The 25,599-nt window shown below is 44.9% G+C and overlaps 1 protein-coding gene across 11 annotated transcripts in view; it reads right to left on the bottom strand.

The window, feature by feature from the left end:
* Positions 1-321: 321 nt before the first annotated feature.
* The window catches only part of RUNX1 (RUNX family transcription factor 1), a 697,395-nt gene continuing 672,117 nt past the window's right edge, over positions 322-25,599 (bottom strand). For 7 of the 11 annotated variants that reach the window (XM_069636131.1, XM_069636136.1, XM_069636130.1 and 4 more), the window contains 3 exons: positions 13,122-13,283; positions 7,935-8,024; positions 322-5,211 (listed from right to left, as the gene is read on the bottom strand). In XM_069636131.1, the coding sequence (XP_069492232.1) occupies positions 4,718-5,211; positions 7,935-8,024; positions 13,122-13,283 (746 nt within the window). In that variant the 3' untranslated portion in view covers positions 322-4,717. The remainder of the gene's footprint in view (positions 5,212-7,934; positions 8,025-13,121; positions 13,284-25,599) is intronic. The other 4 variants (XM_069636135.1, XM_069636137.1, XM_069636141.1 and 1 more) reach the window with 1 other exon arrangement.

Below are 25,599 nucleotides of genomic sequence, written 5' to 3'. Positions count from 1 at the left end.
AAATTCTGATACAGGCTATGCTACTCAGATCAAATCAATTCGATAGGCTTTTTTATTCTTCTTTCGTGGATCCACTAATCTGACATGGCAAATTGAACCTGGCTTCATGAGTTAGTCAATGTTTAGACGAATTTGTTACTTTGTACATGAACGTAAATGCATGTGAATAGTTGATTCAGTCTGTAATATTATCATTTACGATCTTGAGCCAGAATTAAACTCTTAATTGTCAATGACGCCCATGATTCAAAATCTAAATATTTTCTTTATTTGCTTCTGTCCTGCGTCTCTGCTCTGCATAATCAGACAGGAAGTGCTCGATTTTCAGATTCAACGTTTATTTCGACAAAAATAACATTAAATAATACATGGTTTGACAATAATCTTTCCCTGCCTCCAAAAAAAACAAAAATAAAAAAAAAAACATTGAACAAGTTTTCATGCGAGATGAGTTCTTTACAAAGTTTACAAAAAAAAATGCAATGTTTTGAGTCTCATAATCTAACATTGGAACAGGAAAATCAGCCTGCATTGCAACAGTGTTGTGAAAATAAATGGGGAAAATATTTTTCAAACGCGAAAAATGAAGAGAATTGATTAGCTACAAGCAGTATCAATACGTTGCGAGGAAGCTCATGAAATTTATTTACATTTCATAAATACAATAACTTTTGCTTGCTGTAACTCTTCTATAAAAATGAAGAAAATAATGACAGGTGAGTATTTTTGTTAGTCCCAACCAAAAGCAACTAACGCAAACTCAGAGTGCAGGTAAAATGAAAATGAAAATGCTCAGATGTAGTAGGGCCATGTTCTGGCAATAAGTCCCGTGAAACAAGGTGTAAACTCTGCTGCATAATAGGGCAATCAAAGCGAGTTATTTCCTACCTTGGAGCAGACATGTAACTGGAGAGCGTAAATGTCTACATAGGAAACAGCTGCACAGGGAGTGTAAAAATGCAAAAGATGTTATAGGGAAGGATGTGTACGTTTGAGTGACGGGCAAGTTGTCCAACGAAATGGAAAAACCTAGGAAGGTTTTCAAAATGATCAAATATATTTTTGTAATTGATTTATATTGAAATGTATTATATGTACCTGTTTTTCTCCTGCTTACTCATTATGGACATCCTGAAAACCTTTCCTGTTAGATGGGTAGTTTAGCCCAGCCCTCCTGATATCCTTGCGCTATGTGCTCCAGGATATCATCGCTGCCCTCAGAGGGATGAAAGATATGCAACTCTTTTGCCTGAGTAAGTCACCAGTTTAGTTTTGATAAGACTTTGGATCATGAAACGCAAATTCAATGAGGTCTAGCTGGACTAGCATCGCTGATGTTACTACATGTGACACCATTGAATATTTGAGCTTTACGTCGGCTCCGGAATCATCCATTTGGGTCACTGAAGCAAATACTCAAATGAACAATTAATGCCAAGAGATAATGAAGACTGCAAGCTTCGAACCATTGTAATGAGGGGATATTAATCTTGACGGCAGGCCAACCCTGCCGGTAATGGTTTACCACCCAATTTAAGAGCCTGAGCGAAGAGGTCTCTTTGCCCAGGTGGTGATGCCATTACTGGTTGGGATGACCGCTGCTGAGGTTGATATCACTATTGCCCCCTGTAATTATAGCGAGCGGGTGCTGCAGGCTCTTCAAGATGAAAAAGATAAGCTTTCCTACGTTAGTAGTGATCTCACTGCCATCAGAAGAAGTCCGTTTTTAGTGTTGGTTTCACTGATGCAACCAACACTGAAAAGGGACTGACAGGTAAAGGTTTGCTGCTAATGTAGCTAAGTGTCTCTTTAGTTTTTGAAAAGCTGGTAGCACCCTTGTAATCACGACTGCTAGTGGTCGTGTGGGTGGGAGGGGAAACGGGGTTGGCAAGTGCGGATGTGAGTGGTTGTAGGAAGAGGTGGTGAAAGCGGGTGCACAGACAAGCAGAGTGCAAGAGAATGCAGTCTTGTTTCAGTGAATGAAGCCTGCGTTCTCTCGCACACAATTGGCTGCGCTCACCTGCCAGGGTGCTAATGGGTATTGATAACGCCTCTTACTGCGGAACTTTGAAGCAGCAGTGATCCAGTCTAGAGACCTATACAAACGTGGTATTATTATCAATATTATGTCATTATGGAGATATGACATCTGGTAGTCATGTACATCTCTATGGGTCTGACACCCATTGCTCCACTGTGGTATCCCTTCATGGCAGAGTGCTTATGCACGACCTGCTTGAGGTGTGATGCTAAAAACACATTCCGTTGCCGCCAACTACATCTGTGCCCAGTCGAAGGAAATGTAGACCACACTCAACGCGTTCACTGGTTCTATGTTTCATGGGTTATGCCAAAAGTGCTACTGCATCTGATTAATACAATACAGAAAAAGCCCAAAATACACATATATACATTATAAACAAAAGACGACCTGAAGGAAAACAAACGATTTAAATAAGACCAGCCACGTTGCTGCCAGCAGCCGAGGACCTTTTTTCGATTTTAGTCCTTCCTTTAAACGTATAATAGAGCACTGATCTGAAGTCCTGCTTTCAAATACTCTTCAGGGTTGACCTGCAATATTTCATTTTCACTAGTTCAAGGTACATTAAATAAACATTCCCCATGCTCGGAGCAAAAACATATCAATGCCGGTCATCGTTGTGCTCCAGAGCTGTACAACCGCCTAACTCTAATCAAATCCCTGCGATGATGGAATAGTGCTGTGGAATTTAACAGTGACACCTGATATCTTTGGGGGAGTACTGGTGAGTGCGCGGGAGGGAATTCCCTAAATCCATGGCCAGTACTGTGCAATAAAGGGATGGGAGGGTCTTTCTGACACAGCAGTTCCTTTACGATCAGTGCGACGTCCCGGAAATATACAGGGACAGGAAAATCAGCCAGTTTCTGGGCTTTCCAGTTGACTTTGCAAATGTTCCAGTACAGTTCCTTTTCTGTTATGCCAAACATTCCTAATTTAATACCTCTCGATCTGTTCTCCAAAGTGTCTCTCGGAGATAGTGATAAACAGGGATAAATATAATGGACCAGCTCGGTCGGGCCCCTGCCGTTGAGCCGAGCCCAATGAAATCTTGCAGAATAGGCAAATGTCCTGGTCTGCAGGGTTTTATTCGTAGCCATCAGGATCCTAGGGCTGCTCCATCTGTGCTGCGATCAAATGCTGCAAGGGAGCGCGAGGTGCAAAAATGTCATAGCTGCCAATTTACTCAATGTTAAACTCCCTCCCTAGAGCACTCCTTTCCTGGGAAGCATTATTTGCCTGCAGCAAGTACTGAAGTACATGTAAATCATGGATGCCAGTTGGAGATGAAGATCAGGGGGCTGATTTCATGTGCCCATATAATACCCATGAGCTATTTAAAAACGTTGGCATATACCTATAATAGGTTGGTGCCATAAGGGGCCTACAGTGTCAAGGAGAGACTTAATTGTAGCTCCATTGAATGAACATGATTTGGCAGGTTGTCACTAACATGGATCAGGTAACTCTGGAAGATTGGCATATGACCCTCTGAGGACCATTCAAGAAGATGAACCAGGGCTATGGTGAATTGCCCGCAGTGCTCCTTCACGTCTACAATATTTACCCCAGGTAAAGCTCATGCAACATGCTTTCACTAGACCCACAACCTACACATGTCATCACAGGATCACGGACCCCTTATTACTACTTATACCCGAGATCCTCTGCTTTGTCATTTGCACCAGTGTGGCTTTGAGAATGTTTCGTTCATGCGGGCCGAACTTGTACCCATACCTGGATGTCGATATCAGTTCTGTCCAGCAGAAACTAACGCAGAAAAGCCAGCACTCTGCCGGCCTAGCCTATCTTCAGACCCCACTTCTTAATAATAGAAATGGCCTGTTTTCCAACATCCTGATTCTTGATATGTGGAAGGGACACTTTGGAACTAATAAGTCAGTGCTGTCATAGTGACCACCTTTGACTGACATCTGGGGACCTGCCTTTTACAGGACTTTGCATTTCCGGTTAAAAAAATATATATCTCAAATGTAAACAATATTCCTAGTTAAACAGGAGGTCATGTGGTCTCTCAGAAAAGGGCCGCCCTTTAGTTTAATATGATGTCAAAGCCATTTGGCTGATTTCTCTTTTCGCACACCAGCAAATTTAAATAATGCTTTCAGCACATAAGGGGGAAAAAAGAAACTCTTACGCATAAATATCTAAAACTCTGCATAGCAGTACAGTAGTTGGAAAGAACCTTCAGCTGTAGCAATTGCATACAAAAATACAAAAGTAAAAAAAGCAACAACAACTGCCCCTAAAAATTAAATAATCTCACTGAAGTGGGGGGGTGTTTCTTTCAGTTACTAAATATCCCAAAAAAACAAGCAACTCTGTTTAAAAAATGGATGATCATAATTTCACTTAGCAATTTATAAGGTGCCAATATATAAAGAAAATCAGCTGCAAGGAAAGATGAGATACGCCCTCCCTCCCTACTCCCCTGGCAAAGGTATATAAAAGTCCACAAACTCCTTGGAATATAGCAGTTGGATAAAAAGTAGAACAAGTTAAAAAAAACATTGTTTTGTGTTCACAGCATTGTTAGGCTAGGAGCATTTTCTATTTCCCTCTGGGAATCGCTCAATGCTTCCTTGTAACTAACATGTCCACTTGCTGAGGGAAGTAAACTCATTGAGACTGTCAGGTTAGTAGTTGAAAAATTCAATATGGCCGCCACACTGCTTCTTCCATTCGTGCTGTGGTGCCCATGTTGGTTGGAGAGTTGCTATGGCTGCCTTCAGTGTCAATTCCATCGCTTTGGTTTGGGAGGTTGGGATTCAAGAGGGTGGATCCTGTGGAAGCATTAGTGCAAGGGGGGAGGATGCGAGGCGGTGAACGGTCTCCTCCCGACATCATTGAGAACTGGTAAGATCCTGCCGACGTGCCATAGTAGAGGTGGTATGAAGGCGAGCTGGTCTGGAATGGGCTGCTTTGAGTCTGAGTGGAGCCTGGGTACGGTGGTGGCAGGTAGGTGTGGTATCTTGTGGCAGAGGACATGGCAGACATGCCAATTCCTATTCCTGAAGAAACTGGGGTTGGCGCATATGTGAAGGCCCCAGGGTAGTGCATACGAGGATCAGAAATGGATGGAAGTGTTGGGAACTGTCGGTCAATTCCTACCCGTGGATCGCTGAAAGCCGTAAGGTCAGATGCACCTGTTCAAGTGGACAAAAGGAAAGTATTAACATCACTATCTTACTTTATATAGCGATAGGTTCAAATACGTATTTGATTGGCACATTAATTAATTTAGGAATGTACTGTTAGTAGTCACTTCATCAAGCCAAAATTATTTACGCTCATATGCTTTGGGTTAAAATCAATATTTGGACATGGGTGTTGTATGGGTGGCTCGAAGCACATGCAGTCCTTACTTTAACCATTGTCAGATATTCTAAACATGCAAAGAGGCAGCATTTGCGCAGGAAGCGCAACATGTGGAAGAACTTTTCCAATCACTCATCCTTTGTTTCTTCCTATTGGCTGCTGTGTTAGAAACTGAATCTGCTCTGAAGGGAAAGATGCTCTTGCGTGAAGGCAATTTTTTCCAGGAGAAGGGTGTGCAAAGGAGTCCCTTAGAAGACCAACACACAATAAGAGTATTGCCTCAATCAACAACATGCTAATGTCCATTGAATAAAATCAATAATTCATTTGTGTATACCTCAGAGTGTTTTTTTTTTATCGGTTTCAATTTTGCAAAAGCATTGGGAGACACATGTTTTCCCATTGGTGAATGTTTGGTGGTTTCCACACCACTATATTTGAAGAGCTTGATTGTCTCGGTCATTGAGTCCTTTCCCTATAAGGCTTTCAGTAGGTGCTGAGTACAATGATTGATTGTTAGTACTAACTGTATATAAATTCTGATTCTCTTTTTGTATTTTTTATTTTGTGGTGTGTTTAGTAAAGCACAAATTTTCTCCATAACGTATGTTGGCATTATAGAAAGAATGAAGATCACAGCTTTCGGCTGATTTAATAGGATTTCTTATAGGGAGCGGGGAGATTAACTAAACCTGGAGGTTGCATCAATGGGGTTGTCCCTGAATATCAAATTTAGAGCACATTGGCCATGTTTATCAGGCGACCCACACTGCCTACTAAGACATTCACTGCGTCATGTTCTGTATAATAAATAAAGAAGAGAGAAATATTAATTGAATTGAGGATCAGGACAACCTGTATGAAATTACATGGTATGGGGTTGCTACATTAAACCATTTAATGAACTCTGAATTTTTAGTTTTTCTGTGAGCATATATACTAGGCTTTGAACAGAATTATATTTGACAAGACAATTTCATTAATATGCTATCTTTGGGTATTACCCATTTTTGCTGAATGACATTTTGCCTAATTTATTTTTATGGATTTTAAGCACTTTTTTTTTTTTTACCAGAGAAACATAGATGGTACCTTTGGATTAGTGGTTAACAAAAATGTAAAATCATAGGACAAATGTGGGTGAAAGTGTAATTCGGCAAAAGCAAGGTGGGCAATGATCACAGATCCGATCTTTGCACTGGTGATTACTTTCTGGACTTAGCCCGTTACTGTATAGCTCATGGGTACTGATGAGCCCCTCGTTCCAAATCCAGTTAGACATTACGGGCCCGATTTAGACACATGTTTTAACAGGGGAAAGGCCCATTAAAAACATCGTACATTTGTATTCAGGCCCTTAGACGTTTTGCAATTAATATTACTTTACAATGGACTGAAATGAGAGGAGCAAGTGCATTTTCTTGGGTTATACTGAAAGCCTGGTGTGGTGCAGCCATCGAGGAACATTTGCGGGAAATGTTGGACCCATTTAGGGACATTACTTTAATCTATCCTTTCTCATGTTTTCTGCACTTGCCCAATTATAGAACACGCAGATTTTTGTCTTACACCATTTCAGTTGTCCAAGAGCTACTTATTTTCAAACATGATTTTGTTTAAAAACCTACTGTAGGTTTTTATTATTTGGGATGTTATCTACATCTGAACAAATTCAGAATTTAGTTATTCCCCAGACATATTATTTTGCATAATTAGAATGCTTTAAAATTTAGGAAATAAAAATGGGCTACCGATAATGACTAGAGAAGTGAGTAAGAAGTACAGCATTGAGGAACCACGAATTTAACGGGCAAGAGATCAATTTTAGACACAAGAAGGGGACATGATAATTTCTATAATTACACATTTTTATGTAAAAGTTGTATGACATGCATTACAATATTAAACTTGAAAGAATGATACAAATTTGATCCAAAGCACTTCATGTGGTCAATTAAGTGATATAAAGGGATGGCTTTGGCCACCAGAAACAAAAGTGCCACAAGACATTTGGACAAAAGATGATGCCCAAGATGTAAAAGATGAAATATTGTATGACTCAACCCCTAATTAGCTGCAGCAAACTATATGAAAAGAATGGCTTGCATGCGGTTGACATGTTTCAGTCTGAATATCAAGGTTTTACATTGCCTTCATCAGGACATACAAGTTCAAGTTGACAATCAAGCAATTCGTGGTCTAAACGAAACCATGTGTCAATCTCCACTAAACTGTGTACTGGGGTCCACCTCCCCAAGAAGGTAGATAGGTGTGGGGCGCATAGTTAATACTCACACAAAAAAGCCACATTGCATTTGTCTTTTATTGACAAGGGCTAATTATGTCTAACTGCGTGCAATGAAGGAGGCCAGAGACATGTATTCCCTTCATGACAGGTTAGTAGTCCCTAACTCAGGAAAATCCCTCCCATATCGGCTCACCCTCAACATACATGTGTTTCACTATGAAGAATATGGCAGGGCAATTAACTACAGCAGTCCCCGCAAAACACACCACTGATGCAATACTTTTAATTCATTTAAAAGCTTACATTTTAGTGCATTTCTTTCTACATAGTAAAGGGGGGTGCACTCTTGTGAGATCCAATCTGGAAAGCCCAACCCAACGTTTCTTGGGTCACCTGAGGAAAGAGGGAAGTAACATGGGCGGAAATGCATTTTAGCAAAGAAAGCAATATACATGTGTGATTTTACTGAACGTCACAGCATTCTGGGCTTCACGCACTCTGCAGTGTCTCTATAAAGCCAGCACACTGTACTGATGGCGTGAGACCAGTGCCTCAGGTACATCCACAGGAAGTATGTTTTCGGGAGAAAATAGATGCCCCACCATGGCTGCACTAAATGGAATCCAGAGACAGGACTGTTTTTCACATCAAATAAATGGCATAATTTGGGGAACAATGGTTCCAACATTTTTTGCAATACAAAATGGCAGCAGTTATTTTAGCCCAGTGCAGAATCGCATAAAAAGATCCTCCGGAGTTATAGAAGAGCAATGCATGACCAAGATGCTGGGATATGATACATACATGTGCACTCATGACGGCAAGTGGTGTGTACATGTGCACTTATGAAGGCAAGTGGCGTGAATAGAGCCAGTATGGTCTGGTCAAGGGAGAGGGTGCCATCTAGAGCAGGGCTAGGCGACTTGTGATTCTCCAGATGTTTTAGACTACAACACCCATGATCCCTCACCATTGACTATACTGGCCAGTGCTGATGTAAGGTGTAGGCCAACACATCTGGTTGCTTACCTTTGAACCAGTAGAAGTAAATAGTATGGGGGAGTGGCATGTTATCTCCTACAGCTAAGCACTTGGATGTAGTATGGGGGAGGGGCATGTTCATTATGGGAGGATGTTGAAAGAAGGTGCAGTTTAGTGAAGTACCATTATTATTTATAGTTAAGGAGGAAGCATGATATACTGGATGGAGGAAGTGTGATATTAGTAGGTTAGGTGGTGATATAGTGCCGATGCACGAGGACGAACGTGTGAAGTAGAATAGAGATGTTATGATATGCTGTAGTGAAGGGTTGCGTAAATCCTGAAGCCAGGGGGTGTGCTATTAAGAAGCGTCGAGGTGTACTAATCCGAAGAGTTTACGCGTGAATGAGCCAGGAGTGGTGAAGGGTGGCGTTCTGATACAATCATTGGAGGGGTATAATATTGTGAAGGTTCTATGTTCAACTGAGTGCAGGCTGGGGAGCCATTGGGATTTATAGTAAACCGAGCAAGGGCGATATGGTCTAGGGAGCATGATTGCTACTCAGGGGTGTTGCTAGTTCTGGAAAAGATCCGGGGCTACGCTAATGTCAGGACTGTTAGACCCTGAGTTCCTATCGAGGGCTACAACCAAAAGCCCCGGGCTATAGCCCACTCAGCCCGCCCCTAGAAACGCCTCTTTTGCTACTCGCTAGTTCAGGAGACGCTGCATCGTGAAAGGGGGAGAATTGATGCATTGAAGGATTGAGCTCTGACACATTGAAGGAAGAGGTGCAGTTTACTGAGTGCTATAGTGAATGGAGGATCTTTGATACTGAGAAGAGAGGACAGGTTGTATCATTATGGAAGGGGAAGTGATATCATGAATGGAACTGGAGCGATATAGTCAGGCGGGCAAGGGAACATGCAGGGCACAGTGAGTGCTCAGATCTGAGAGCAGAATGCCTGTGGGTGAGAAACCCTGAAAGGGGAGGTGTGAAACCATGACAGTGGGAGGACAGGCTGGCATATTAAAGGGTGGTGTCATGGTGAAAGGAGGGAGTGCGCTGCAGGGAAGCTAAGAGGTGTTCTAATAAATACAAATGGAGGCCTGATTTAGTTAATGTGGGAGGTGTGAGATGTTGCTTGGAGGAGATGTGGTATGAGCACAAGCGCAGGGGTGATACTGTGATGGGGGGGGCAGGTGTGACCCAGTGAAAGGTGTCATACTGAAAGGGGGATGGGAAATGGTGGAACACAACAGACTGTAACAGGCCAATGAATTAAGCCTTAGATAAGTACCTAAAGCCATGCAATATTATGAGCCATTCATTCAGCCCCATCCATGCTATAGATAAAGTCTTAGAACTGTGCTTCTCAACACTAGACTATTGCACTGCATGGCATTCCTACCATCACACTGGAGAAAGACATGTGCGTGTGATGCAACACACCAGGACAGGGGTAGCCATTCTGTCACCCTCCAGATGTTCTGGCCTACAACTCCCATCAGCCTCCGCCAGCATTGGTAGGGGCGAGTGAGCATGGGAGTTGTAGGCCAAGACATCTGGAGGGTGAAAGGTAGCCTAGAACGTTACACGGCGTAGTCTGCCTGACATTACCTTTTTTTCGGACTGTGCCTCAACATGTTGCAAAGCAATGTCCTCCTTCCAGCACTTCATCATCAAATGAGTACATTCAAGAGCTGGTCCTCAGAGGACCAGTCCATTACACAAGAATCCCCTGCCGTGCAGGGGCCCTCACATGTGTATGTCGGTGCGCTAGAATGTTACAAGCAATAGTCTCACCACCATTGGTCCTGTGGAGTGGGCCTTAAACATGCACCTCAGAAATGTCACAGGTCAATGTGTTACCCCCATTGCACCAATGGAGACAGCCTGGTGCCTGTGCCGTAATGCACTACAACTTTAAAAGCCAATGTCTCAAGAACTTTACCAGCCAGAGACAAAGTCAACGATGTGTATCTCAACCTACTACAATCTTCGTCATCACCTATGGACCAGACTAAGACTTGAACCCTAAAAAGCTATATTGTTTGAAGCTATTTTTTCAGCAGTAATCTGTGGTTTTGACACTCGCATAACCTTTAGTTCTTCTCTTGTTGTTCTTATGACCAACATACACATCTATGTGCATTTAAATGGAGGGGATCCAGGGTAAGACGGGGTACTGACGGGGGAGTATGCGGGGAACCCTCCCAAAAAAAAGAAAGAAATTGTACGACCAACAAGAGTAAAATAACTGCGCTCAGTGTAAATGTGTTTGCTAAAACCACATAGATCCCTGACCACCATCACTCCCGATGGACACAATCGCAGACTTGTACCTCAACACAGGCCACTGTCTTATCAGCATTCCAATCCATGGGCAAAGCCTACATTGTGCACCACAGCACACTAGTAGGTGTAAAGGGAAGGACTCTGCCGCATCACACCTATCGGCAAAGCCTATGCTATGCACCTCTAGGCGCTATACTGTTCAAAGCCATTGCTCTACCACCAAAATCACCGAAGGACTGAGCCTATGAGATTTGGCTCCACACACAAGCATGTTCGGAGCCATTGCCTCACCACCGCCATCACCAAAGGACTGAGCCCAAGAGGTGCCCCTCAACATATGAGCATTCTCACAGCCACTGTCTAACCACCACCATCACTGCCAGTGAAGAGTGCTTCAGCAGTTACAAGCAGTCATATGCAGCCACGTGACCACGTGCACAATCACCGTGTATTGGGAATTAGACAAATTAGTCTACACAATGCGGATGCCTGCGGCTGACTTTTCTCCCATGACACGGGAGACCCAATTCCCATGACAGCTAAACTCTGCTCAGCATGACAAGAGAATAGAACAATCGCATCATGGTGAGAAGATATTAAAAAAGATTACATGCCTTAATGAGATCAAGATCTGCTTGGAGAGATCACATGGGAATGACGCAGACTAATACGCCCTTGCTTGGCAGCCATGTCTGGGTGAAAAAGGACAAAGCCAGCTCGAGGTGAGAAATCCTGTCAGCAGGGTGTGGGATCCGCCTGGATTGCTGTTCTCGGTGTCTCGGTGTGTGTCTTGGCACCGGTGCCTGGCAGAGGTACGAATATGCCTGTGTTTGTGGGTCCCCGGGATAAGGCCAGAGAGACAGACAGGAATAGAGACAGTGAGGAAAAATAAAGACGAAGAGAGACAGATTGGGAGAGAAAGAAAGAGAGGGGGGACAGAGAGAGACAGAACGAGAGTTCGAGTGATAGAAGGAGAAAGGCAGGCAGAAAGAGAGGGAGAATAAGAGAAAAAGAGTCAGAGAGAAATAGAGAGCATGAGAAGGAGAGGTAGATAAACAGAAAGATAGGGAGAAAAGTGCAGAGAGAAAGACAGAGAGGGAAAGAGAGTTAGAATGTTAGAGTGTGAAAGACAGAGAGAGACAGTGAAAGAAAGTGAGTGAGGATCAGGGAGATAGGAAGAGAGAGTGAGAGAAAGACAGGGAGAGAAAGAGAGAGAGAGAGAGCGAGAGAGAGATAGAGAGAGAGACGGAGAGAAAGAGAAAAGAAAGCAAGCACAATCACTAAACCGTGGGCTGGTGAAGGGACTAGGGTGCTGAAGGAGTCTTGTCTTAGTGCTGCCTCATCATGACTTCGGCGGTAACCCTTAAATCCGGCGGTAGCGCTATTACCGCCGGATTTAAGGGTCCGCCGAATAAGGGCTTCGGCGGATTTCGACCCAGCTCTTGGCTGGGGGGAAATCCGTCGAAAATTCGTGCTATTACCGCCGGCGGGAAATCCGCCGGCGGTAAGAGCGCAAATTTTCCCCATTGAGCCTAATGGGGAATGGGGCATTCCCGAATGGGCTCAATGGGGAATGGGGACTTCCAAGTCCGCCCAACTTGTGATCCCGCGCTATTAGCGCCAGGGGCTATGGAGGTCGCGCTAATAGCCCCCACGCTAATAACGTTAGCGTTACCGCCGAGGTCGTGATGTGCCTCTCCCTATCCATCTCTTGGTCTAGTTGTCAATCTCTCTGGCTCTTTGTCCAGCTATAAGCGTGTCTTGCTTTCTGTTGACCTAAGCATCCGTCTATTGGTAAATGTATTTGACTTAGATTAATCTCTGTACATCCTCCCTTCAAAGGAGAAATTGATCAATCTGTCGATCTGTCACTCTGTTATTTACATATCTGTGTGTTTACATATAAACTATGCATTTCTGTGTCTTTACTATTTCAGGGAGCACATTTAGATCCTCTTTGACATCTGACATGGCCTTTTCCGTTAATGAGGTACTAGAAGATAAAATGACTCGCCCAGGATCACACTGTTCGCTCGTACTGGGAATCAGGGATTAGAGATAATGTATTCTGGCTCTACTCTTTGCAAATGGACCGCTAAAGTACATGCCCCCCGCAAACCAAACTGAAGCGTGCCGGCAAGGGGTACGCTTTGCGTTCCTGCTTCCCACCACCCGTACCAGTGAGGCAGATCAAGGAGGAGGCGACACTCACCAGAGAGGCGGCTGGAGAGCTCGGCGCTGAGGGACGACATGCCACTGGCCCGGCCTGGAGAGATGGGTGCCGCGGGGTGCACCGAGGGCGTTGCGATGGATCCCAGGTACTGATAGGACTGATCATATGTCCAGGGGGGTGAGGTCTGCACTTGCCTTGTATCTGCAACGAGAAAGAAGGACAACTTTAAGTCAAGCGCAACACTGATCAGAGTCACTATCGCTAACATACACACTGGTGTAAGTGTGTTGTGTAGCTCATAATTAAACAAGGACTGCAGACACCAAGGGATGGAATCAGACACTCGGGAAGGGGCAAATTAACATCAAGGCTCTTTAAAAAAAATATGATAAATAAAACAACAGTGGAAAACAAACATAATTATAATTAGGGATATTGAACAGGTTACTCATTTATATTGGTTTTCTTTCAAACAAGTTGAGCACTTATGCATATGCAGCACATGGTGAGGAGGGCAGTGGTAGAAGTGTACCAAAAAAGTAGTGGAACTGTGACCCAGGTTGGGGAAAGCGTAAGCGACACTTGTTTCAAGGGTTGCAGTCATGCTGGTTGACAGCCAATTGAGTTGAAACAGATTTCAGCTTAGCTGTAACTGCTATTGTGGGGGAAGTAGAGAAGTGTGCTTTAATTTCACAAAGAACAGTTCTGGATTGGTGAACATGGTTGCAAAAAGTAGTGGAACTGTTAACGGTAAAAAATCAAAGTAGTGGAACTCCACTCCTGACCGTTCCTGCTCACTTCAAACACTGGAGGTGAGCTGCTATGGTTAGCAAATTAGAAAATGTGCTAATACACCTATCCGTGGGTATTGCATGGCCTACCATGGGCGGTAATGCTGTTTCCTTCAAAGTCATACATGCACCTAGGGGTCCAGGTCCCTAAGGTAGTGCTCAGCACCTTTGCTCTGCGCTCACACATGGACTATCAATCTTTTTCTTCAATAAGAGAAAACCTTGCTTCAGTGAAATAGAACATCTTGGTGGTGGCATTGTTACCTATGGCAACAGGCACTGCATTCTGATTGGACAGCTGCCAATCTGTATCAGACTCCATCGACTGGCAATGTCCTCCTCACAATGCATTGGAATTCCTCCACCTCAGCAAAGAGCTCTTTTTCACCAGCTCTGTGGTAAAATATGGGCAGAGGGTAATGCTACCTCCTCCCTCTCGACATTACTGCAAATGAAATATCTGATGCCCCCCCCCCTTCACAGAAGCCCACCCTGCACACAAATACGGAATCTGGAGCCTCATTCCTCCCACAAAGATGCATGAGTCTCATCGGCAGTGTGGCGGTGATCTGGCCGTAAATCCATGGAATTATCTCCAAACTCGGTTACCGTTACGGCCACTTGATTCTGCGGCATGGCTATGGGATAGCGAGTGGTAGAAAGGCAGTGCTGATCCCCATAGGACTGCATGGGGATTTTTGGTGGTAATACTGTGCAGTACTTCGGATTAGTTTTGGCGGTCAGGTCAGAGATTTACCGCAAACGTTTTGCTGGAGGCCCATCTTACACCTTATATCCACAACTCATAGTAGAACGGCGCGGTGAAGTGGTCATAGTTAACGTACTGCCCTTTGACCACCCTTTTACCACTCCACCGTACTTGTAATGAGGTCCATTGGCTCTACTCAGATCATTTCAAGAAAGTGACCTGGATTGTCTAGATTACACGCAGCTGCAGAGATTGAGGACCCGTCCACAGGACTGCTAGCAAAGAGAGTGCCCATTGATCTGCTCTTCTGGGCCAGGAAGTTGATATTGCAGCTGGCAGACTCATGACAATGGAAGGAAATTTGCTCGATTACAACTACATAATTAGACTGATTTATAATCGTGCAATTATAACGCTTCCGCATTAAGCAATTGATAATTGCTATTCTAATGCGTGGTAATTGCAAGGTAATGACATGTCAACACCGGGCCTCCCATTGCACAGCTCCAGGCCTTTCCTGGGTGAGCGCGCGGGCCGATTGCGGTTCTGCGGTGGCGCTGACTCACGGTTCGGCACCGACATAAAGCCACCGTGGAAGGGTAACGAGGAGCAGATCTTTTGCACAAGTGATCTGCCGGGAAGCAATTGTGTGGGAAGCAGCCTCAGGGAACTCCTGGGCATTTTTGCATGCCTTTTCGCAGGGCCTACATTTAAAAAAAGCAAAATCTGGAGGTTCATGTCACGGGATGCCACACCCACAACCATATAAGACCACGCCCACTTGCCCCGCCCACAGAAGGGAAAATCAAATACAACAGCATGAGGCCAGAAAAATGGGGGGAGGTAGGGGTATGCTTGCTGTGCTTTCTATCCACCCACCCCTCTTTTCGATTGGCCACTAGTGAAAAGTTTGTAGTCAATCAAATGAAGTGTAGGAGGGGTTTGTGGTACTCCTGGAAACCCGGAGACTCCAAGCTCTTCCCCAGAGGCCCGGAGAAGAGCCTGGAAACCCAGAATCTCTGGGCTAAACCAAAGACTAAGCAGGTCTGAGCAGGTGTCGATGTGGGCACGTACCTGTGCAGAGTGTATTCACAATGCAAGGTGAGCCAGCATGGCGGCCCTCTCTTGTATCCTGGAAAACCCTAGGATCTACAAGCCAAGACGAGCACATCCTCAACTGCCTCCAATTCTATTCCATCAAAAGGGCATCCAGCAGCCAGCCCTCCCTCCATTGCCTTTTCTGTACACTCGGGTGCAACTGGAACGTAAGAAAATGAAGTCAGGCCGCACTTTGTAAACATGGCATAGATTGCATCTTACCTCTGTCTAATTTGAGAACAGATAACGAAATATACAGTAGAGTAGGCTCAGCAAGCATCCTGTGGCTATGCATATGTGTTGGACTACGACTTCCATGATTCCTCACCGCTAATTGTGCTCTCTAAGGCTGATGGGAGTTGTAGTGCAAAGCATCTGAACTGACAAAGGTTGCAGATCTTGGCAGTCGACCAAAAACAAATGCCCATTCCTTAACATAGATATACGAGAAAACAGCAAAAGGCAACTGAATTTACAATACAAAATGGAAAATAAAAGAAAGAATGCCTTTAGATTGTTTCGAAATCGGATAAATCAGGCAAATGTATCAAATTAGATGGCAAAGAATTCCCAAAAATGGACTCTGAAATATTTTCCTGAATGTTTAGCGCACGTGCTCAAAACTCACTTGCCCATATTACAAAAATGCTGCACCTTTGCAAGTGCAATTACTACTAGGGAAAACATTTCTCCAGTGCAGAAAATCATAGGATTGTTTTACTGAAACGTTGCACTGGTGCACAAGAAATTAGCAACATGACAAAAATTGTCCTTGTACAAAAACATTCTTTTTGCACCAGCGATAAGCAGTTGGCGAAAGGCAACCCCGGCCTGATGCAAAAAGTGTATTGACATTTTATTTTGCACTAGAGCTGTCTTTGCCACAGTGCTCATTTCACTTGCACCGGTGCAAAGTTTCTGCAACACCGCTCCATGGCATTCCAATTACTACGATATTTTCAGGGACATCATTTCACCAAAATGTCAGGGGTAGCGGAAGTGACATCACACGCCCTTTGACCCTTGATGACATCACAGGAAGTGGTGTCTTTTAACCCACCCTGAAGTGATATCGTGGGAAGCGATGCAACACGACCTTTCACCCATTGACAAAACAGGAAGTGGCATCACATAGCATTGTATACTATGAAAAATATGGTTATGATATCACTATAATGTTATGTACATTTCATACAAGAATTGATCGCCATATGTATCGTTAAGATCAGTGTGGATAGGCCCATATTACCATATGACTGTGAATGCAAGCAGACGTCCATGACCAAATGATAATGATGTGTCATTATATAGCACTTACGCTTAAGCGCTTTATATAGAACAAATATACATCCATTATCACCCAACCTGTGCTAGTACTCATTTATCGCTCTCAGAAGGATGAAAGGCTGAGTTGAGGAATTTAAGAACAGACTAAATCAGTGACTCACCCCCTGAAGTGTGCCTGAAATAAACCTTTGATGAGTCTAGCAATTATTGGATAGAATTCCAGAAAGACACATTATTTGGTATTCCTATTCTTTCTTATTTAGAGTCAGTGCTGAAAGTGTTAGACTTGCAGCACTCCTGTACTTATTTTTCTCCTTTTTTTAAAGGGACCTGAACAAGAAAGCCAGCCTCTCCAGAAGTAAAGAGCCACATGGTGCTGGCCACAGACCAGGAGCGTGCATTACAAAAAAATTAAAAAACTTAAAACTTTTTTTTTTATTTCTTTTTTTAGAGGTCGCAAGGTAGACCACAGAGGTTGCAAGGGAGACCTCTGGCGATCCCTAAATGACGTCCCTGGATATTTTGAGGGTGGCGCATATGCAGTGCTATAAATGGGCCGGTCCTACTCGGCTCTCAGTACCTGCACTTCTTATTTTTGAGCATTTCAGTACCTGCACTTCTCAACGTCTGAAAGAAAGTACCAGTACTCAACTATGTTGCGAAGTGAAAATGCAAGCTTTTCATTTCACTTTATTGCAACTTAAAGGACTAAGCTTCTGCAGCCTTTGCTGGGGGAAGCAGCGCCCTCTCACTCCTCCTCTTTCCACTACCCCCAGTGCCCATTATGTCTTCTTCAGGGCCCACCCTGCAGAACAAAAGGAGAGGCAAACATGCATCTGCTGGGCCCAGCACACTAGGCACGGGGCACTGCTTTGCTAAGTGGCCTTCACCTGTTAACATTGGCGTCCTTTGATGGAGCAGGGATGGATTTGGAAAGCCTGGGAAATTACTTTTTAAGTTGTTTCTTTGCCATTAACGGTGCCTATTCTAATATGTAAATGTTTAGGTAATTGAAGCTGTGATGGAACGTTTTCGACTGAAAACTCTCACACAGCTCCAGTTACCCACCACATTTATTATAAGGCAATGAAATTGAGCAATAATAAAACTCGCCTTCTAAAGGTTAGTTTACAGTTATTATATCTGCTAGTTTGATACGCAAAAAAAAAATCTCTTCTTATATAGATATTCAAACTTATTTAATACAATGCATAACAACAAACTGGAAGTTTGCGTGAAAGGATCTCAGATAAACTGCTTTACCAAAGTCTGTGCTCCTTGGCACACAATGTAATCTCACTGGGCATTGCCTGCAAACAAAAGGGTGTGCCTAAAAGGGACCTATGCCCAAGGTGCCACACCAAAACGGCAGGCGCCGAAAGCGCAGCGCCATAATGTCCGGCTACGTAATGTCCGGGTACGTAATGAGTACCTGCACTTGTTTATAGCGATGCAGTCCAAGCATCAGTGAAAACTGAAGTCTGACCTCCGTGGACAGGTTAAGAGAAGCGGCACACGACCACACTCCGGGGCACGCCAAACAGGCTGCAGTGTGGAACAAGGGCCGGAAATAGGGCCAGGATGTTTCAGGGCGCACAGAGGCATCAATCTTCAACCCAAACCCCCAAATGAGCTCCCATTAGGGCCCATTAGAAGCCGACCAGGGCAGGTCTGCAAAATATGCCCCATTGCAGGGCCCACATAATTAGGATGCTCACAAAGCTGTGAAGGTGTCCTGCGTCCACTAGCAGCGGGACTGGCTGTGGGGAAATCCGTGCAGGGCTGCTAACGCGTCCTACACCACCGCGAGCACTTTTATTCCACTACAGAGGTTTATCCAACTGCAATTTTCAGGCTGCCTGTTATAGTTTCGCGGTTAGCATTACAAGCCTGTGCCTACAAGTACCAGTATGCAAAGCGCTGTTGTTTAAAAGGTCAGAACTGGATGAAGGCCATGAGGATGATTGCCATCCATGAAATGAATATCGGGCATAATAAGCCAGTAAGTCACACTTGGAATTTCCCTGCGTGCTCTGGTGAGTGTGAGTCGCGTGTGCTTCCATCCCTTTGCTATTTCTGCTCAGCCAAAAGAAGCCAATTTAAATATGACACTTGTTGCCTGAGTACTCCAAATGTTCTTCCAGGGTGCGGAGAGGAGGGCTAGGACCGATTCTATTGGGTTTTGTATGCAAAGGTAAACACGTCTCTTTTGTGACTTTGTCCTCCGTCTGAAGGAAAGGGATTGTTTACTTGACATTACCTCGAGTTCTGTACTAACCCCACTTGGATTTTGCTGGTATGGATGGAAAAATCAGCCCCTGCTCAGAACCTGAGAAAACATAAACATACCGCTATCTCATTTTACCAACAGATGGCGCTGCTGCACTTCCAATTGAATACCCGATTTGTCAGATAAACTGCAATTGCGTGATAATAAAGGCAGGGCAGAAACACTGCATTGCAGACAGAACATTTTACAGAGGAAACGAGTGCTCCAATGAACTTTTTGGGAGAGGAAGTCATACAATTCCAAGAGTAAAAATGTGTATGGTAGTCGTTTCCTATTTTGGAAATCAAAATACTTCCACGCTTAAAATGTTGGGAGCATATTAGAAGAGAGAGTTCTCCTGCATTCTGTTTTTCAATTCCTGGAAGAAATAAGTCGACAGCGCTGCAAATGCAATTGCAAAAGGGAGCTCATTTTGAAAAAATGAGTAATTTGATGGCGGGGACACGTTACGTTTATGCTTTAATGTGCACATGTAAAGTGTAAAAGGCGGTGTACAAGCGTGTGCGCCACCTTCTGCCCTTCACATGTGCACTCCGTAGTGCAAAGTCAGCAAACGCTGCATGCTTGCATGTTGGGTAGAGCTTACATTTCATTTCTGAACACTGTGAGCACAGCAGGAAAAGTCTGGTACGCCTGCTTTAAGCTGGTGCATAAGGCTGGCACACCCCACAGGGATCTCCATCATTTGCGCCCATATAAATATCCATGCCGGCGCAAATGCTGGAGCATTTCTATGGCGGAGAGGAAGAGAGGCGGCGGAGAAACACGCTGGGTTCTGCCCCTCCTCGCCGCCTTACAGATGAAGGAAAAGGAGGCGTGGCGTGAAGGGAAAGCATAACAGCCTTACACAGGCCTTTTACGCTTTCCATTAAGCTTTCACCTCCACTGAACAAGAGCCCCAGGGAGTGGAGGGAAGGAGTTTGTAGGGAAAATGCACAAAGAACAAACAAAATAAACATGGGCAAGACACAACTGCATTCTATGGAAGACTTGAACTTCCTGGCTCTTGTTTCTTATGAAGCTCTTTGACCTTTCTGGGACTTAAAATCGTCCAACAAGGGCTTCAGTGGAGGGTTGTATAATTGCAATCTGAACAGTATCTGTGAAGAGTTGTGTGCACAGAAACACACAGAATCACAATAACCGAAGCACATTCACCTCTTTGCCCTTCCACGAAGAACAAAAGTGCATAATGCTAGTTTCTAACTGGTGCATGCTCCCAAATTTGGCGACTAAGGAAACTAAGTGACAAGTCGAGGATGTGATTTCCAGTGATCACGCGAGTTTCTGGATCAGTGCCTAAAGTGGGAAGGAAATTGAGCGGGGCACTTAGGGGCATGGCTTGCAGGGGGAGTGGCCTAACAGACTGCAGGTGACCCCCATCGAGCAGCCCTTTGCAGGGATCAGCACCCTCACCACTTAGGAGAGGGTGCGATCCCCACATCTCTTAGCTAAAGGGATGCCTGGCAGGAATCGTCAACTTCCCTTTTTTTCTTTAATGGTGGCGCCAACCCCCGCCAAGCATCCCTTTAACAAAGAGATGCAGCGATAACTGCTGCATCTCTTAGTAAAAGGGTGTCTGGCAGAGGCCAGTGTCACACTTAGGAATGAAAGGCAAGGCCACAATCTTTTTTGATAAAGTCTTTGAAGCGCTCGCGCACGAGCAAGAGCTTCAACGACATCAGGAAACTGACCTTCATTTCTAGCAGGCTCGTCTTTTCTTCCATAATTATGAAAGAAAGAGCATTTTTTTCTAAAGCCTGAAACTCTCACGTGAGAGCTTCAGGCTTTAAAAAAAACGCTTGGTCTCCATTAGCCTCATACAATGCAGGCTAATCGATGCCTCTCAACTCACATGCATTTGGCGGGTGTTACCCACCTTGGCATTAACTCATTCACCCGTCAAGTCTCCTAACCATCCATTCATTTCAATGGGCTCTCATCCCCCAAAAACAAAATCCTTCTTTTTCACCCGCCCTCGGGAATTAAAAGGTTGAGAGGTGTGCTAATCAGATCTTCCCTGAGCTGTCTCTGGATGACTGGCAGGCGCAGCTTTCCGCACCTTAGATCCTGCCCAGACCTCCTTATGTTTTCATAGCACATAATGATGAGGGCTATGCATTTCACCTTTCCCTATCCACCGATGGAAGGGCACATCTTAGTCCGCCACTTCTCATGATCTCAATGATTTTATTGGGAGCCGGGCAATTTTTCAGATAGTCAAAACAAAAAAATACCAATTTCATACTTTTCTCAGTAATGTTTTAATCTTTGGGCATGGTTTAAATTTACTGTAGATTTGTCAGTTGCGAATTATAGAACTTAAAGGAAAACAAAGCCCCCCCCCCACATACAATGGGGGAGCGTGGGAGAGCTGCATTTTACTTGTGACAAGCCCTAATCAGGAAAAAATATGTCTCTGATTGTTGACCATGTTTGAGGAATGGCGGCCATCCATAAAATCATGTGTACCACCATTTACTTTTGGATCTATGAAGATAGGAAATAAAGTGACAGTAAAGGTCACCCCTTTCCCAACTGTTTATGCCCCATCTCCTTGGTCAAGACCAGAGTTCCACCAGTTCCTTTGTTTTATTAGAATTTCACCGCTGTGCTTAGTATACATGCAGCACTGCAATCCCCAGAATGCAATGCCAGAGCCAAGACTGGGTGACTTACTGACACAATGCATAGGAGTGGGAGAGTGTGATGGTGGGCCATGGAAATGGGGAGTGCACCGTTTGTGCACGATGCTCTTTGCGGCGTCTCAAAAAAAGCTGCTGTAATATAAGCCAGCCCCCTCCTCGCGCCAGCAGGCGCAGTCAGCAGGCAGGGGCTCTTTGAAGACCATGACTGCAGAGACTCACAGGGCCTGCGACACACTTGGTTTGTGAAGTGAGGGGGCCTTGTTCCGGGACTTCCGGGCGGTGAGTCACACTGAGTTCAGCCAGGACAGCTCATGAAAGCAAGAGACTCCACACCCACGGGGAAGCAGTATCTTTAAGACGGGATAAAGGAAGTCATTCAGCGCTGGCTGCTGATTTGTTTCAGTGGAGAGGCGTAAACATGTCTCCTTATATGTGCATGAGAGACAGAGCAAAGCAAGGGGGCCCCAGTCAACAAAAGTGGCCTCACAGATGTGTTCACCCCGAAACATTTTTTCATATAAAGTGTTAAAATAGTGCATTTTACAGCAAACAGTGTTTTAAAAAGTGGGTAAAAATCTGCACGATTTATAATCGGCTTTGCTAGGTAACACAGACAAAAAACTAAACGGATGTCAGGTCACCAACAATGTTCATGAGCATTTCCCACAACATTTTCATTTTGCCTTTGTCTACAATGTAAGCCAGTATTTTGCAAGTGTAAAAAGACATGTTCACGCTAGCTGTACCCAATAATGCCAGTATGACCACAGTAGTAAAACATGCCAATGCTGGCTGCACCAATATTTGGCAGTAGCCCCATGTAAGAACACTCATGTTTGCTTTGCTCATATAAGTCACTGTAAGAAAACATGTCAGTGCTGGCTGTACCAATATACTCTGTGTAAGAACAATCATTATGATGGGTTTGCTGGTAATACCAGCAAAAATCCCACACCACTGTCCATGTTGGATTCAGCAATATAGGTTAGTATCTCCACATAACAATACTCATCATATTGGATAATTATTTCCTGCCATTGCTAGAAAATGCATCTATGCTGTCTTTGCCCATTTAGGCTAGTATGTCCATGTAATAACACTCATGTTTGCTTTGCCGATCATGCCAGTTAAAATTCCATGCCACTGCAAGAAAACATGCCCATGCTGGCTGCACTAATATAGGCCAGTATCCCTTTGTAAGAACAATTACCTTGTTGAGCTTGCCCATAATGGCAGTAAGAATGCAACGCCAAATACGTCTATGCTGGCTGTGCATATTTCAGACAGAATACCCACATAAGGATAATCATCATGTTGGCATTGCCCATGAGCACAATAATGCCATGCCAATGTTACAAAACATGTCCATGCTGGCATCGCCCCAGGTAGGCCAGTATCCTCACATAAGAAGCATCATTTCTCTCCCACTTCCTCCCTTGTACGGTTCCATGTGTTAATATCCCCACAAAAATATCACCATACAAAAATATCGCCATATTTTTGCAGCGATATTAAGGCATGGAACCTTTGGGGGACACCCCTGCAACCCCCGCTCCCAAAAACCCCAACTATTATCCCCAATAATAATATTGCCTATGGCCGTTCCTGACGACCATATATACGGTGATATTTTCACTGGGGATAATGTTACATGGTACCCCTGAGAAGTGTCCTACACGCGGCCACATGCCTCATCAAGGGTCTATGCAGATACGACCACATCACCCAGACTTGCAGCAGGATGTATTTAAAAACAATAGGGTGCTGATCCGACGAGGGAGCGAGGCAGTTTTCATTAGAATATGGCGTTCATGCATTAGAATGAGTGGCGTATTCCAGTGATTAACTCCCTGCTCAGGTGCCGGAGCGCAGAGTTAAAAATAATTGGCGCCCGCCTCCCAACCCCCTCACCCCCGCATTGACCAGTGGTGCGCAGGGAGCACAAACACATTCAGAAACTGTACATGGTGCTGCTGCCACTAAGGCAGGCACTGACTGGACCCAGCAGTGCTCCGGGCCAGGATCAGCCTCCCTTCTGCCTATACACACTGTTTTCTGTGCCTCAACTACATCCTGCATTTTGCCGGCACACAGAGGTCCAGGCCTGTTAAAAAATGTACCTCACCCATATGCATCTACGAAGCATACATTATATTTTCAATAAGGCACACTGAATACTCTGCAAAATGATAGGCATTGCTCTCAAAGTTGGCAAGTGGGCCCCATGTCGTGTGCGAAACCCAAAAACAAAGAGGTGATGGCTGGAAGGTTTAGACTGAATCTTGACCACTGGCATTGCTCGGGGCAACCCTCCAGACCATCGTTCTTCGTGTACAAGCGTGTGCGAAACCCAAGCCAGTCCCTACTTTTCAGTCAACTGCGATTTGCTTGCCATGTCTCGTAGGCTCTTGCGTTCAATGGCAAAAATCGATCTACAAGTCCAAGCATGCAAAGCACCATTGGCTGGGGTGACAAAGAGTAGGCTGGCAAATAGGCTACTGCATCACATGAAACAAGAAAAGAAAACAGCCATAAATCAGCCAAATGGTTGCCTTATGGCCCCATGACATGAGGGCAGGGATGGCGTCAGGGCCTTTCAACCGTTTCAGTTGTTAAGGATTCTGTGCCTTGGGGGAGGGGCAGCAATTGCCACCCATGTTGCTAGTCAGCAGTCTTACCACATAGCAGTACATTACTTTCTGTATTACTTTGTTCTGGGGCCTTAAATGTGCGCTTTGCCGCGCTTGCCTTACAAGTTGCGTTTGGTGGAGCTCTTTTGGAGCTTATCAGTGGGCATTTAATGTTTCAGCTCCCTGCTGGGTGGTCGTCTCGTGATAATTGGCAGCTATTACCGCCTGCTGCATTTCTTCGTCTCGAATATAATGTATGCTCTACACTGGTGTCTCAGAATGTTTTCCACTCTATGCATGGGGGGGGCATTGTGTTGAAATGGGCCCTTACACCTCTTCAGCTGGGCCTGCACGAGGTGCACTCTGCATGCTGGGACTTATAGTTGCTGCAACAGAGCCCCGAGTGCATGGAGGTACCCCTCGTGACATAGTGCCAGTTAACAGCCAAGCGGTGAAACTTTTAACAAGCCGCATATTTTCATGCTTCTTGTCCAGCACTCGCCCTGCTGACTGAGCTGCATGTAAACCAATTAGGCCCACGCGCCATTAATCACAGGAGTTCGGGAGGTGGGACTGAAGCCAGCGGAAAGGCGAGCTTTGAAGGCAGCCGCCATGCGCTCCCTCATTACCTCATCGTCCCTGGAGCCGCGCGGAAGAAAGAAGACGGACTATTAGCGAGGAATTCACGCGGGGCCTACCCCAGCAGCGCTCCCGCGCCCTCTGCTACTCCCACTGTCTGCCTGGATTCTTTCAAATTCCGCTCGAGGGGAAATAAATGGGAGGGCTGGGCCATCCGTCGACGTCTGATGATGAGAAGATGTGCTGGGAAGTGACGCGCTGAGGTCACCTTGAGGGGGAAGACGATATGGCGCGCAGCCGTCGGAGGCCTTGCCCGCAGGCCAGGCCTTTGATGTCCAAGGTGAAGCGAGGCCTTCCGCGCGCGAAAGCACTGCTTTTTCCTATCAACTTGAAGCGCGCATGGCAGGCACGCACAGCCAAAATGAAGGCTTATTTTTGTCTCCCGGTGTCATTTTTGAAAAGAGAGATGAATTAGCGAGGAAGGC

This window comes from Ambystoma mexicanum, chromosome 7p (genome assembly GCF_040938575.1).
Source record: "Ambystoma mexicanum isolate Mex_15411 chromosome 7p, UKY_AmexF1_1, whole genome shotgun sequence".
NCBI lineage: Eukaryota > Metazoa > Chordata > Amphibia > Caudata > Ambystomatidae > Ambystoma > Ambystoma mexicanum.
This window is presented reverse-complemented; position numbering and strand designations above follow the sequence as displayed.